The following is a 16,149-nucleotide window of genomic DNA, read 5'->3' on the forward strand; positions in this document are numbered from 1 at the left end:
GCACACCTGGGAGCTTGCTAAAGAGCAGGTCTGGGGCAGGGCCTGAGGTATTCTGTGTTCCTAATAAGCTCCCAGGCGATGCTGCCACTGCTGCTGGTTCATGAGCCATCCTCTGATTAGCAAGGCTGAATCCTGCCATGCAGCCTCAGACCGACCAGGTGGAGGGTAAGCTGAGAGCAAGGGGTGCAGACTTGTCACGGCCCACCTGGGGGAGCTTCTTTCTCTTGGAAGTCTTCGGAGAGGGATTAAAGGTCTGCTCTCAGGAGCCTGTAGCCAGCCTGCAGCCCGGAGAGCAGAGTCTCCTAATGGTGACGAGTGCTGAGTGCGGTGCCTGACAGGAGCCCTGCCCCTCCAGTTCACTGGACGTGGAACTTTGGGGATCAGCGCAAAGAAGGGAAACATCTGGTCAATGCTGCTGTGGCCAAAATGTGCTACACCTGAAGTCCTGTTGTGCTAGGTCCCAAAAGAGTGCGCCCCCACATCATCCCATCACCTATTTTTCCCCCCACAGAATTCCCAGCCCCAGGAGGGGTCACAGCCCTGGGGTTGTGTTTGAGAGTTTTTCTTTGCTACTCTCTGTTGCAGAGAATGAGCAATTCACAATATCCAGACTCTGATTTTACTCAGGGTCAGCTCCACCAGTAAGTCACAGAAATGGAATTAAATTTACTGTTCCTTTTTTTAATTCCTCTTAATTTTCTGCCGTGCTCTGCATTTTGTTTTCAAACTCTTTAGATAGCCACTTAGCCAGATATGTTTCTGCCAGTGTAAAAACCAACTAACCAGCAGCACCAAGGCATGGCTGAGTGCCCAGCTTTTGTGTTGGAGCAGCAGCACGGCCCGGCTGGACAGCCCTGCCTCCTTCCACATCCTGCCAATGGAGTGATTACGCCACTAGATTACCTTGTCAGTCCTGTTTACTGCAAGCACACCGGTGAATTCCCTCCTTGTCTACCCTCACGTGGCTTCTGTCCATCTAGGTTAAGTGCCGTTCTGTATTTTGCAGCCATTTAAAGCTCTCTGCTTCCCTTTCTCCTTCAATACCTACGGCCTGGCCTCAGTCTGTCTCTGGGCTTCCCATACAGGCCTGGGGTCTGGGTAGATGCCCAACCTTCCACAGACTGTAGACATTTTTTAAAACATCTTTTTCACATACCACTTTAAATGGGGCTTTGATCCTTTTGCCTTTAACTGTTTATCATACTTGTGCCATGTAGTTTTTCCTGAATAATTTCACTCCTCTGAATTCTTTTTTTCTGGTCCCTTCCTATACTGTAATGTGGAATCTTCCCTTCAGACTCTCAAAAACAGGAGCTGACCCTGCACCTCTGACTGGCCCCTTCTGCTGCAGCTCATCCAGCTGCTTTGTGAGGAGCCACACAGCTGAGTCAGCCCTGCACGCTCCTGACAGATTCCTGTGCGGCTGTGGCCCTTCCAGGGAACCATAGGGCGCCTTGTGTGTGTGTGTCCTTTGAGTAGTGCTGCTCTGGTCCTTTCCAGCCTGGGTCATCTAGTAAATTATCAGGGACTCCAGAGGTATGTGAGTCTTCTCCCCCACACACATGTCAGCTCCACACAATAAAAAATAGGTCTTGGAGAAAAGTACTATAAATACAGAGAACTGATGGCTGCCAGAGGAGAATGGGGCCGGGGATGCAAAGTAGGGGAAGGGCAGTAGAAGTACAAACTTCCAGTTAGTTACAGAGTAAGTGATCAGGATGGAAAGTGCAGCATAGAGAATATAGTCAATAATATTGTAGCAACTTTGTGTGGTGACAGATGGTGACTAGAATTATCATGGTGAGCATCTTGTACTGTATATAAATGTCGAGTCACTATGTTGTACACCTGAAACCAATATAATATTGCAGCTCAACTATACTTTGAAAAAAAATTTTTTTGAAATAAAAGTTCTTAAGTGACAATCAGCACTCACCCAGAGGTCTGGTGGCTAATGTTTAGTATTCAGTGTAAATCAAAATTCTAAAAAGCCTGTATGTACAGTTATTGCTGATTAACACAGCTTTACATCTATCTAGAGCTTTGCACTGCATATGTGTGTGTTGTGTGTATGTAGATGCCTAAGGCTCTGTTTTTTCACCCCTAGTTACACACACACCCCAGAAGCAACTGAAATGCTAGGAGGCTTAGCTACACACACAGAAGAGGCATAGTCCAGAAAACTCAGCTCTGAGCCTTAGACTCTTTATTATAGTACAACAGAAAGTGACAGGGATCTTTTCTCTCTGACTTTTCACAAATGCAAATACTTCTAGGCGGGTCTCACCTAAACCCACTGCCAAAGCACTAATTAGCAGTTCACACCTTTGCAAGGTTCAGATAGCAGCCAGCCATGTGTGTTAGGAAAGAGGACATGGATTTGTCCAGGGAATGAGAGGTGCCTGAAAGGGCAGGATGGAGGTGCCCTGGTGGAGGAAGAGAAGGGCACAGATGGGGTGCAACATAATGGGGTGTTGCTTCAGGACTGTTCCTGCAGCCATGAGGAAGGCAGATCCAGGAAGCTAGGCCCAGGGCTGCAGGCCCACCAGGTAGAGAATCATTGGCCACCTTAGGCCACAGATGATGAGGGTAGAGCAGAGGCAGCAGGCAGGCAGAGTCTGTAGACATGCAAAGTCCAGAGTGAGCTGATTAACAAGACCTTTGTTCATTCTTCAAGTATGGATCAATAAAGTAAAAAAGCTGACCCCAGGCTCATGCGGTTCCCAGTCCAAGTTGGGGAAACAGGCATGTTAGCAGAGGATTGCAGCACGCTGCAGGAAATGCTGCCAAAAAGCGTTGTACAGAGCACCGAGAAGGGAAACATCAGTTTTGCCTGGGAGGTGGGAGAGGAATGACATTGCCCAGCAGAGGGACCACTGTTGGGTCACAAAGCAGGACTCAGAGTTTCTCAGGAGAGCAGGGAAGAATTGCAGAAGAAACCATACAGAATGCACGGTGGTGGTTTGGAAGATCACAAGTCACCGCAGCTGAAGGGCAGAGCCCACCAGGGGCAGTGCCAAGGTGTGGAGGGCAGTCTCAAAGGGAAAGTCGGAGAACTCTCTGCAGACTGGAGGGGACGTGGAAAATGTTCAGCTCCCGCAGCAGTGCAGAGGATAAGCTAAAGGGGTGAAAGTAGCTGCAGGAGGACCAGTGTGGTGGAGGACATCCTCATTAGATAGTAAGGAATGAAGGGGAGTGAGGAGAGGCCTCAAGAGACAAGTGGGAGGCGGAGCTTCCTGCATCTGGTTGCCTGCTGGATCTGGGGCCCCAGGAGGAAGCAAGCAGTGATCATTGACAGGTCCTCATCCAGGTGCTGGGCAGGTAGTGCTGGTGGTCGGTGCAGGAAATGGAGGTGCACTTAATGAGAAAGCACAAGAGAGTTTAAGAGGAGGAGTGTTTGGGAAGCAGAGTGCCCCATGGAGGGAAAGAGGATCTGGGAGTAGAGTTTGTGATTGACGGGATGCAGTTCTGATGAGGGCGGAGGGGGATTTCAGTGCTCAGCTAAGACTTACTGAGGAGGCTCTGTAGCAAAGCTACCGGAGTCCTTGCTTAGGCTCCAACCACTGCCCTGAGCCCGTCCTTCACATCCACAGGGCTGACTCTCCACCACCATGTGGGGTTTTGTTTGTCACGTCTTCAGGAAATGACCCACCAGCTCCCAAAGGGCACTGCTTCCACTCTCTGTTCCCAGTAGCCTCTCTCTAACATGGCAGCCGGTGATCCTTCCAGAGTGGAAATCAGATCATATCATCCCCTGATCAAACCCTCCCAGTGGCTCCCTGCCAACTTGTCCTCTCCCTGCATCTGTTCTTCTCTTGAACATCTTCCAGCCACGCTCCCGCTGCCTTCCCAAGAACACACCAAATGTAGTCTGTAGTCCCATCTTAGGACCTCCCCCTGAATCTTCTTTCCTTCTTCACATCTACCCTAAATTACCCTGGCAGAGGGGCCTGGACCAACCTTTTAAAAGTAGCTCCTACCCCACCTTGTTGCTCCTCATCCCCTTCACTGGCTGCGTCTCTTTATGGCACTTCTGCGTAGAATTATTTTCTTGTCTTTCTGTATCCAGACTGTTAGCTCTGTGAAGGCAAGGACTTTATCTCTCCTGTTCACTGCTGTGCCCTCCGATTGACAGCAAAGCTTGGGCAGTGGTAGGCGCTCAGTAAATATTGGTTGAATGAGTGGAAGAAACACATGAATCCTGACACGCTGGGCAAGCTTGTACCCATTGTTTACTGTACCCTCAAAACACCCCTGAAAGATGGGTCGGCATTTCCCCTCATGGGACCAGTATGTAACAGGCTCAGGGAGAGGGAGTCATCTTCCAGTGCCACTATGGACGCTGGAACCCAGCAGCCTGGACGGACAAGGGCCTCTTCTTTGGGGGTGAAAAGTCAGGGACAGAGACAGAGGCATGTCTGGTCCTGGGGGAGATATGCCTGTTGGTGCCCATCAGCAGCCTCACTGGTCTCTGAAGTCAAGACACAGTCATATGCCCACAGTAGGAAATCAGGGTGGGTACCAAGGTAAGGTCTGGATAGCTGATGTGGAGAATTACAAGTTGTGTGGAAGGTTCAGCTGAGAGTGGAACCCTAAGTTTATGGGCATTCTGGGGGATGGAGGGAGGATCCTAAGTAGGTTGGTCCCATGGGATGCAGGGAGGAATTTGGGGGATCCCAGGGAGGATCCCAGATAGATCTGTCCTGAAGGATGGGAGGCCTTGAGTGTGGTCTGACCATAAATGGCTGTGACAGTTCCAATGGTGGGCCTGGCGGTGAGGAGACTATGGAAGGAAGGATCTCAGATGGACGTTGCTGAGTGCAAGCAATGGAGGGAAAGATTGTCGTCTGCACACCCCCCTCTACAGTAGGTGCCAGAGCAAGTCTGGAGAGAGGTCATTTCTCCACAAGACAACAGGGTAGGAGCTAGTAGTACCCAGGAAGAGGGAAAGAGACAAAGATGTAGTTGTGTGACTTCATAAGTAGCCAGAAACCAGCTGTTTAGCCATTTACAAAACTGAATTTCCATTCCTTTGCCAACTGTGTTGCCAATCACATGTCCTGAGATTAGGAATTTTTATGTTGACTGACTCTTCACGAAAGACTTACATGCATTTCTTCTTCTGTGTTTTTTATTATTTTCAAATCAGAGCTTCTTTAAATCCTGAATACAGTAATTTTTTTTCCCCTTAAAATGTAGCATTCTTGTGAGCTCTGATAAGCTTTTGGTAATTAGGCTGGTGAACTCCACGTCTCCCTGGATGACTGGCCCTCAGGCATGTGGACAGTACCTTGGCATGGGGTTCTCCTGTCCTTACTGTTCCTCTCAGATTCTGGGATTTTTCTTGAGCCTTCACCTCTGGGCCCTTCCATGGCCTGCACTAATATTGCTGGCAGTTTCCCCCTGCTCTGGACAGCCAGCATCCTACACTTCACATTTTTCTGTATGTCACCTCATGGCCACCTCATGGCCATGCCTGCATGGCCTTTGGTTTGTTAAATTTCTCCCCAGGGGACAGCGAGGCATGGAGGGAAGGCCAAGGCACTGAGGGGGAGGCTGATAGACCTGTCTTCAGGTCCTGCCTCTTTCCCTTGAGATTCCGGCCCCCAGGGTGGCAGAGGGGTGGACATTGCTACCTCAAGTGCTGCTTTGAGCATGAAGGGGCCAGCCTGTGTGGAATTCGCTGCTCCAGCACCGGGCCCAAGTGATCCTGTTGAATCTTGTGAGTGACCTGTCCCCATTTGATTGTATGACACTCTCCTTGGTGTCCGCAGGCTGCCTGCAAGGGCAGCAGCTCTGCAACCTATCCCCACCGACTGAACACATGACCATGTCCCACTTGTGTTTTTATATCTTTCCTAGTGGTACTAACCTCTACTTCTACTCATGTGACAAATTCTTATTGAGAGCTTACTGCGTACCAGGCACTGTTGGAGGCTCTAGGGGATAAATCAGTGAGCAAAACAAGGGAGAATCCTTCCCTTTGTGGACTTTACATCCTCAAGCAAACTTCTGTCTCACTCTTTTACTATCCTCAGATCTCTCCTCCAGATATGTTTGTTGGTTAATAGGCACTTGGCTATTAAATTCTCAAAACACTGAGCATTTATTCTGTGCCAGGCACTGTTCTAAGCATTTTATATGCATTATCTCATTGGCATCTATACCAGTTCCCACACAGCCATGTGAAGGAGTCTCTGTTATTGTTCTCATTTTACAGACGAGAAGCAGGCACAGAGGTCTGGATGCTGGCCCATGGGCATACACACTGTAGGGGCTGTGTCCTGACTCCAGGGCCCATTCCCATCCTTGCTGCCCCAGCTGCCTCACTTATTCCTGGAATGGTCCTTAGACCTTATTTCAGTCTTTCCTCTCCAACAGAAATGCCACGTAGACTCTCTCCCATGAAATCCAGCAGAGGCCCACATACCTAGTAGACAACTTATGAATGCGTTTTCCTCGGGTGCATGTCTGCATGGTGCCCGCAGGGGTTTTCAGGCCTGATATCCACTCCCCTTACAGGCCATCCAGTGACCTCTGTTGTCTTCTGTTCCAGGACTGCTACACCTCGTCCCACTGCTCAGCTAGTGGGGAAGTACAGGCTTCCCATTCCTGCACCCTGCCCTGCTCTGGTTCCTCATGGCTCCACAGTGGAGGCAACAGGACCACTTCTGTGGCCCATGACATGTTTCCTTGTCGTCCCCTTCTGAGCCTTCTCACTGTGCCTCCCCTCACCATCACACTCTCTTTTGATCTTGCAAATCCAGGCCCTTGGAGAAATCAGACAGTATGAAATATGAACACTGCCTGGGAAGTAATTGAAGAAACACTGTGACTTTTGAAACCCATAAAGATAACACTCACACCTTCTTACTCACGTTATTTAATTTTTAATGGCAGATTTAATTAATGGAGATCAGGTCTTCTGGTTTCAGATGTGCATATGGAGCAGCTGGAGGAGGAGGGGCAGCTGTTTATAGGGTGGAGGAAAAGACTCCAAAATCAGGAATCTGAAGAATCTAATGGGGAGGAAAAATCACCCAGAGATAATAGTTCACGATCACTGGGTACCAGTTGACATGTGGGGATTCAGTACAGTGCATTTGGAGCGATCTCCCTGCAACATATATAAGTGGGTGACAGGGCTCCTTACAGGCACAGCACCTGAGTCTCCCCAATCCCTGTGGGACTGTGCTGCAGGTGTCTCCAGGTGGTCTGCTGGTACTGCACTCCATTGTCCACACAGCTGCCAGAATGTTCTCTGAAACACACGTCTCCCCTGCCACTCCCTCATGTAAAAAAGTAAAATCCAGGGGCTGAGGTCCAGGCTTCCACATGCCCAGCTCCCGAGCTGTCTTTGTCTCTAGCCCCTTCCCTTGCTTCTGGTACAACTATAGCATCTAACAGGTGGGTCCCTCCCTCTCTCTCTCATTATTGGATCATTTATGCTCATCATGTAAGACTAAGTTTATTAAAAGTGGTTATACCCTTTGACCCAGGAGATTGACTACTAGCATGTACCCTTCAGATATGCTCACGTGCACAAAGGTGAGGATGCCATGATTTGCATCTCAGCATTGCTTGTGATCGTGGAACCTACTATGGAATACTCTTCAGTGGGTATAATGGATGAAGTGTCTGAGAAGTGAAGAAATGAGGAGTGGTGTTGTGTCCAACATGGTGCTGTGGGTGTGTGGGGTGAACTTGCTCACAGGGCACAGTGCAGGAGGGGAGCACTGGGGTCCATGTTGGCCAGTGGTCTCTGTATTCCTATCCTCTGCCCTTTGTGCGTTTGCCCTTTTAAACCATGAGTAAGTATTATTTTTTCAAAAACATCATTTAATATATATATAAAAATTAGGCCTTGGTTCAGGTGCCAGCTCCCAAGAAACCAGTCTGATGGTCTCTGCCAGACTTTCCTCTCTGGTGCTCCCACAGCACATGGGACAGTTAGCTGAACATCCCATTGTTATTGTGACGTTGTGTTGTCTGGAAGCCCCGTAAGGCGGGGGCCGGCAAGCTTGTCTTAGAATCTGTTGGCACTCAGCGGGTTCTGTATGAGCATGGGTGGCCCGCAAGGATGATATGGTCTGGAGATCTGCAGAATATCCTGCTTCTCCTGGCAGAGGGTCTGAGTATATTCCAGCAGCCTCAGGAAGGCCTGCTGGACCCAAGGAGTGCACTCAGCTTTCCCCAGGCACAGACCAGGACCTCCGTATGCCACAGAAGCCACACAGGGGCACCACAGAGGGGCGCTCTATGGTGCGTGGTCCCAGGGTCTGCTCAGGCAAGTGACATGGATGACTTGGCCGGGAGAGTGGGTGCGACAGGAAGGGGAATTCCTCTGAGTCATTCTGCAATGGGGTAATCACAACCACTTCTTGGTCTGTGGCCATTTCCTGTGACAAATCTCACCAACCACATGTTCAGCCTGAGTCCATAGGTAACTTAGCTGCTTGCTGAGCTTGCCCTGGCCAGACTATGTGTGTGGAGATGTGGAGGCAGCACAGAGGCATGAGGGGTCCCAGCACCCCACCTTGGAAAGGAATACTCACAGGCCACAGGCCTAGAAGACAGTGACCTGACATGTCTCCAAAGAGGAGAAGGCCTGAGCCAAGAGACTGTCTTGTGGCAGAAACTGACTGGGGTGGCTGAGGGAGCTTAGTAAGGCCTGTGCCAGCTTCAGAAAGTCCAGTGGTGTCATGACCGTGGCTGCAGTGGACAGGATACTGTGAGCCTGGCACACTCAACTCCTTCTCTCAGTCACCCTACGAGGGAGTGGGAGCCCTGTCTTTCCATGAGGAAATAAGCTCCAGGAAGTAAGTGTGTCACCCAAAGAACACAGACCACAGATGCCCAGGGAAAATGAAAATGTGGGCCATGCAGTCTTGTGTGAGGGCCCATGGATGGAAGGGTCAACTGAGTGTAAATGATCCCCATCAGGGATGTCACAGAAGAGCATCTGCATGGAGTGGGAGAAGCCCTGAGCCAATCCATGTCTGTGTCCTAGCTCCCACACCCAGGACGGTCAATGTTGGTCAAATGTCAGACTGGTTGAGGCAACATCATGATCTTCTTGGCTGGAACATCAGGGCTCTAGAGAGAAAACATGGGGCAGCTTGGAGTCAGCACAGACCTGTAGGAGCCAGAGCAGTTCTGGCTTTGGGGGCCAGGGGGAGGAGAACCCAATTTATTTTGAGCCTGTTGTGTGCTGAGAGTGTTCGCATTTCCTATCTACTGTGCCTGATGGCCATCAGAGAGAGGCATGGGTTATCTCCCCGGTTCAGATGTGAGGAACTGCCAGGCTCACTCAGCAGTTGGGGGGCGAGGAAGGCCCAGCACTGGGCTCTCCCCAGCACTGCCCAGAGAGATATTCAGTCACCCAGGCTCCTGCTGGGATGGGCCCCAGGTGTTCCTTCAGGTACACATCCTTCCGTGGTCCCTCCCACTTGGCTCTTCCCTGAGGCAGGCACTAGGCACTAGGATGGGAGTAAGGGCTAGATTCCCACTCACACTCTGCCTTTGATACCCTGCAGGTCCATAGGGGAGGTACTTCCTGTGCCTGTCTTGGTTACCTTCTTTGCAGATGGATGGTGGGGTGCCATGGGGGTAGGGTGCTTCCCCCACTTGGCTCTGATCTGGATACCTACCACCTTTTCCAGTCTAAGGATTAAATTGTTGCTTTGGGGCCAGGCTATCTCTGTGCATGGTGAAGTGGGGAGAGCCAGGTTTGGAGTCTGACAGGCATGTACAGGGGCACAGCTCTGTGACTTTAGGGTCCCTTTACCTGCCTCTCGAACTTCCTACAGCTTCCATTTACCCACTTGTACAAGAGGGGAAGCCACCTCTCCCACACAGGATCTGTGAGGGGTCTAGCCCAGGTCTGCAAAAGTAGGCAGGCTTCACATGGCACCTACGCTATCTTATCACCCTCACTGGGAAAGTCTGACTCTCAGTCTTGGGCTGTCCTCTGGGGTTTCATTCTTCACAGAGTGCCTCAAGGAGCCCCACCAGGAGTATGCTGGCAGGTCGGGTGATCAGGTGTGTTTATATTGGTCTCTTCTGGAAACAGGTGCAGAGTGGTAGGTTCTGGGCCCCTGAGGGCCCTCTATAGAGGATAGTAACTTACCAGAGTCACCATGTCATGGCTGCAGGGCTCAGCTCAGCTTTTTCTTTCTACAAGCCCGGGCCATCCTCTACGCCAGTCTGGTTCTGTATGTGCACACCTACTGGGTAAGCTCAGAAAGGATGGAGGTGCATGCCTTTGGAACCACCATGCAGCTCTGGACAGGCAGCCACTGTGCAGTGAGCATGGTGATCATGGCCAGCCGCAAAGTACACACCCAGCTGGGAATCAGACACCTGGGCTCTGGTCTTGACACAGCTGCTTGCTGCGAGGCTTTGTGCAAGCTGCTTCACCCTCTGGGAAGCAGAGTCCACCTATAAAATAGGGGTTGGATCAGATCAAGTCTCAGTATATTTTTCTTTGAAGATACTAAATATATCAGTCTTTGTTTAACAAACTGTGCATCTCTGCTATTGTAGCATAGAAGCAGTCGTTGACAATGCATAAACAGATCATGAGTGTGGCTGTGTTACACTAAAATAAAACTTCGTTTACAAAATCAGGTGGCAGGCCAGGTTTTGCTTATAAGTGATAGGTTGCTGACCCCTGTACCAGAGGACCCACATGTCCTTCCAGCCTTCGCTACTCTAGGATTCTGTAGCCACTGTTGGCCCCCACGGTGGGTGGGAGCTAGACCCAGGCTGGGATCAATCACTGATCTGCTTTGATGCTGGTCAAGAAATTAGCATCTGTCGATTTTTAGCGTGGTTGAGGGAGCCAGAGGGAAATTTCAGTCTTTGGTAACCAGTTCTGTTTTTCTCTTTGTAGAATGCCGAGATGTATAAACTGTCTTCACAGCAATTCCATGAGGCAGCTTCGAAAATGGAGGGTACAATAAAGTAAGAATTTATGATTTTTTGTAAACTTAGCCTGTATTTGTAAGAATCACCACACATGGCTTGAAACCTGCCACCACCTGCCTGATTTCAAATGTCTTTAATAACATAGACAACCATCTGCTCCTGGGTCTCTCCCTGGATATGAGGCAGCCATTGGTCATCTGTATTGGGCCAAATGAGCACTCAGCTCTTCCCTGGCTCCGTGGTGGGAGTGGGCCTGTAGCAGACTTATTTCAGGCACGATGTACTGTGGGCTGGGCCACGGATTGGCCATCAGGCTCCCGAGGGAGTCACAAAAGGGGGTGCTGCTGCCCTGCTGCCCCCACCCCCAAATTGTGGAGGTGGTTTTCAGAGTGACCTGTTGCCTGAGGGCACCTCCATATGTCTGGTCCTGAGCCGTGTACCTCTTGCATGCTGACATGCTCCTGGTGGCTCCCATTTTACTCCCAGGAGGACTGGGACTCATGGACACTGACAGTTGGCTTAGGTCACATGGTGCTGAGTGCCAGTGTCCAGTCCCCTGTCATGCTCCTGTGCTTTGAGGAGGCCTCAGAGCCAGAACATTAAGGAATGGCCGGTGCATACAGTGTGTACATTACAGTTGCACCCTACTTCATGGAGAGGCCACAAGAGGGACTGCAGTGGGGCCCATGGAAGGGAGAGCTGAGCCTTGTGCTCTGGGTCCTTTGTGTGATGGTGGTCTCTGCAGACTGGACCAGTTCCCTTCCTCAAGGGCCTCTCCCTCCCAGGCATAAATCAGGGTGATTCCCCAGGCAAACCTGTCACAGTGCAGAACGGTGAGGGGTGGTATTTGGCACCTCAAGAACAAATCATCAGAGGGAGGTTTGGGTGACTAGGAGGTAACAAAGTGCTTGTAAAGACAGTTGCTCTGAAAATCATGCGAGGAGACAGGGAGGGCAGCAGGACAGATGGACTCAGTACAGATCTGGGGTACAGCATGGGGCCTCTGAAGCTAGGAGACCATACTGCTAGAATAGACTACAGAGCAGCTATGGGGAAGAGCAAACAGTTATCTTGGGATTTCAAGTCTAGAGCAGTAACTCCAAGGATACTTAGAGAAAGAACTTTCCAACAGGCAGGTACAGACTGTAAAGGTCTTGCATCTGCCGATTGGGATCCCACAGGGGGTTCTGAGTGTGAGCAAGTCCTGCGAGCTGCACAGACCCCGAGGTCTATTCCAGCTTCCCTCACAGACAAGGGCCTAGCTGGCTCGTCCAGGGCTGAGAAATACCCAGAATCAGCTCAGTGAGAGGGAGAGGTTGAGAAGCATACCCCAGACATTATGGGGTGATAGCCACCTCAGTAATGTGATCCCTGGAAGTAGACAAAACTGCAGTGAAGCCCCTTGCCTGGGCGTATCCCCTGTATCTCTCTGTGGGGTAGTGATGCTGGATCTGTTGCCCCTCTCCCTCTTTACCTGGATCATGGAACAGCCCACTGTGGGGAAGAAGCTCTGGGGAGAAGCCAGGCAGCTTTACTGTCATTGACCACGCTATGTTGCCACCTGACAGGTCGGCCACCATCCTTAGAGTAGGGACTGCTGACCTCCAGCCCCCTAGATTAGTGAATTTGACTTTGCTGTCACATCATTTCTCATCCTCATGTCTTCTAAAGACAAAGGGGAGATGGCATGTATGTGCTCTGCAAGGCCCTTCAGCTTTATGCTCTCATTTTCCATCACTGGCATTTCACAGATGAAGACCTGAGGCTGGAGAACTGCGCTGCCCCTTACCTGGCCCATGATTACACCCCAGGCTGGGGTCAAGCTCCGCTTAGATTGCTTCAGAGCCCCTGTTCTTCTCTATTTGTCTTTGCATGTTTGCTGTCCCTCTGGGGCCCCCTCTGAATGTGAGATGGGCATCAGGATGGCCCTGGGAGCCTGCCTGGGCTCTGGAGTCAGGCAGACCTGGAATCGAACCTTGCCCTGCCTCTTATTGGCCAGTCCTGTGACCTTGGGCAAGTCACTTCACCACTCTGATTTCCTCATGTGCAAAACAACTGATATTCCTCTAATGCTTTGAGTGAGATAACACATAGAAAGTAGACCTCAGATGTCAACAGTTGGTGGTGGTGTGACCGTTATTAATAATGGCAGTCATTTGAATCACTCTCACAGCACCCAGCTTAGTGTGGTGTGGCACAGATTGAATAGATTTTACTAAAAAAACAAAAACAAAAGAACATTGCCTTTGCCCAAACAGAGTAAACAGGAAGCACTGCAGAGTTAGAAATTATTTTACTTAACCGTCAGGGATAGAGGGCGGAATCCTTGATTGGGAGATTTCTTGGATTAGCAAATGATTATAAATTGCATCGTAAATGCCACAGAAATAAATGCCAACTGCTGATAGCCGTAATAGCTCCCTTCCAAGACAGTGAGCATCTTTTAACAACTTAGAGTAAACTGAATGGTTATTTAGGTGGCTAACTAGATGTCCATGCATTCATTTATTCACTTACATACATGTATAGAGTGTCTACTGTTTGTCAGGCACCATGCTAGGCACTGGTGATAGGATGACATACAAGACAGCTCCGGTTCCCATCAGCAAGAAGCTTGTCATTTGGAGAATGACAAACAATATTTTTAAATTAATTACATAAAAAGCAATTGCCCAAACAATGATTGATTACAGTAATGAGCCATGAAAGAGAGTGTTGAATTGAAAAGGACATGTCTGAGGACCCGAACTCAGATGTTTGGGAAAGCTTTTCTAAGGAAGTGACATTTAAATGGACTCCTGCAGGATGAGGATGCTTTGGCCAGAGGAAGGAAGGGGAAAGAGCGCTTCAAAGAGAAGCTTCCACTGTGCAAAGGCGGGGGTGGGGGGGGGTGGAGGGGGGATAGGAAGTGATTTAGCATATTCAAGGAATTGAAAGGCCTGTGTGACTAGAAAAGAATGAATGAGAAGAGAGAGACTAGGATGAAGCTCTAAGAAGTCAGCAGAAGCCAGTCCACACAGGACTTTGTAACCATGATAAGAGATTTCACTCATATCCTACCATTTCAGCTTTCTTTCTTTCCTAATATATGCATTTAAGGTATTGACTTCTCTATAAACACAGCCCTAGCTATACCCTAAAGTTTTGATACATCATGTTTTCATTATAGTTCAGTTCAAAATTTTTCTGATTTTTATTGCGATTTTTTTTCTTCAACTCGAGTTATTTCAAGACATATTGCTTAATTGCCAGACATTTGGTAATTATTCCAGTTACTTCTTTTTTAAAAGTAACTTTTATTTATTAAGTAATCTCTACCCCCAACTGGGGCTTGAACTCTTGACCCTAAGGTCAAGAATCGCATGCTCTGCACCAGTTCACATTCCCACCAACAGTGCAAGAGGAGAAAAAATGAGTGGGAAATATCAGAAAAGGAGACAGAACATGAGAGACTCCTAACTCTGGGAACAAAGGGTGGTGGAAAGGGAGGTGGGCGGGGGGTGGGGGTGACTGGGTGATGGGCACTGAGGGGGGCACTTGATGGGATGAGCACTGGGTGTTATTTTGTATGTTGGTAAATTGAACTCAAAAAAAAAAAAAAACCTTACCAAAAAAATAAAGTTTATAGATTAAAAAAAAAAAAAGAATCCCATGCTCTACTGACTGAGCCAGGCTGGCTCCCCTCTAGTTACTTTTTGAATAATTGATTTTCAGTTTAACTCTGGTTGAAGAGCGTACTGTAAATCCTCTAAAATTTTGAGACCTTGCTTATGACTGTGCACATGGTCTGTTTGGTAAGCCTTCTGTGTATATTTGAAAAGAGTGGTGTCTGCCAGTGATGTCGTATTCTGTATCTGTCAGTCAGGTTCAGTTGGTCAGTCCTATTCAGATGATGTATATTGTTACTGACGTGGATTTATGGTTTCTTCCTAAGATCACTTCTAACAGAACTTCCATAGTAGTTCTTTTAGTGTAGTTTTGCTAATTATAAAGTCTCTATTTTTAATTGTCTGGAAATCCATTTCACCTTCAGTTTTGAAGAATATAGCAATCCTCTCTTTGAGCTCCTTGAAAGTATCTTCACATTCTGATTTGATATCTGCTTTTCCCTGGAGAAGTCAGCTCTTGATATTGTTATTACTCATTTTTGGTAATTACTTTTTTTTCTCTGTCTGATGTTTGCTTTTCTTTGTCTTTGGCTTTTTTTAGCAGTCTGTCATGTGGCTAGGAGTCCATTTTTTTTCCTGCTTGGGGTTCACATGTTTGGGGTTTGATGTCCTTTTGTTTTAGAAATTTCCCAGCTATTATCTCTTCAAATAAAACTCTCTGCCCTGTTTTGTCTTTCCTCCTTTCTGGCATTTCAGTTACATATATTACTGTGTTTCACTTGTCTCTGTGCCCTTTTTTCCTGTTTCTCATCACTTTTAATCATGCTGTGGCCTATGATTTTTTTTATTGACCATTCACTTCACTAACCCTTTTAATGTGTCAAATCTCTCTTAAACCTATTTCTTTATTCAATTGTTGCATTTTTGTCAATCCAGAAGTTCCATTGTTTTGTTTGTTTGATTCTCAGTCTCTGGTGAGGTTCTGGGTTTTGCCATCTGTTTTCTTGAACCTCTTAGTTACAGTTATTTTGAAGTCATCTGAGGGTCTGTTTCTGTTGCCTTTTTTTTTTCCCCTCTTGGTCCTGTTTCTTTGTGTGCCTCTTAATTCTTGATTGAATGCCAGGCATTTTACAGAGATTATACAGAGGTTCTGGGTGTATCTTCTCCCCCAGAGTGCTGGCCACCTGAGGGACTGAGCTGACTGGAGGCTTGCTGCAGGTTTGATAAAGTTCAGGCTACTTCTGGTTTACCCTTCTTTCTAGGACATGGCTTTCCAGGGCACTTCCTTTCTTGGTGAGCTCAGAACCCCTCTATGTTTGTTTCCTCAGCTCTGTACGACTTCTGGAGATTCCACTTGGCTTTTACTTGGCTCCTTAGCCTCTTGCCTTGAATAGCTCAAGAATGTGACAAATGCCCTAAAAGAGGAAAACCACTGAGTGTTGGCTCACTGTACTTTAGTTCCCTTCTCTCCAGAATCCTGGTCACTCAAGGCCTAGCTAGCTGCCTTGGCAGCCTTGAGCACCAAAAGAATGTCATCTCTCTATACTCCTATGAGTTTGCTAGAAGCCCTGAGGCTTCTCCACCCTTTAGCTGAAGCTGTTTGCCTGACTCT

General features: G+C 48.5%; 1 protein-coding gene across 2 annotated transcripts in view; it reads left to right on the forward strand.

Annotated features, from left to right (window-relative positions):
• CHCHD6 (coiled-coil-helix-coiled-coil-helix domain containing 6) overlaps window positions 1–16,149 on the forward strand; it is a 253,389-nt gene that overhangs the window by 196,574 nt on the left and 40,666 nt on the right. For both annotated transcript variants that reach the window (XM_055343379.1, XM_055343381.1), the window contains one exon: window positions 10,895–10,965. In XM_055343379.1, coding sequence (XP_055199354.1) covers window positions 10,895–10,965 — 71 coding nt within the window. The remainder of the gene's footprint in view (window positions 1–10,894; window positions 10,966–16,149) is intronic.

Source organism: Nyctereutes procyonoides, unplaced genomic scaffold (genome assembly GCF_905146905.1).
Source record: "Nyctereutes procyonoides isolate TBG_1078 unplaced genomic scaffold, NYPRO_anot_genome, whole genome shotgun sequence".
NCBI lineage: Eukaryota > Metazoa > Chordata > Mammalia > Carnivora > Canidae > Nyctereutes > Nyctereutes procyonoides.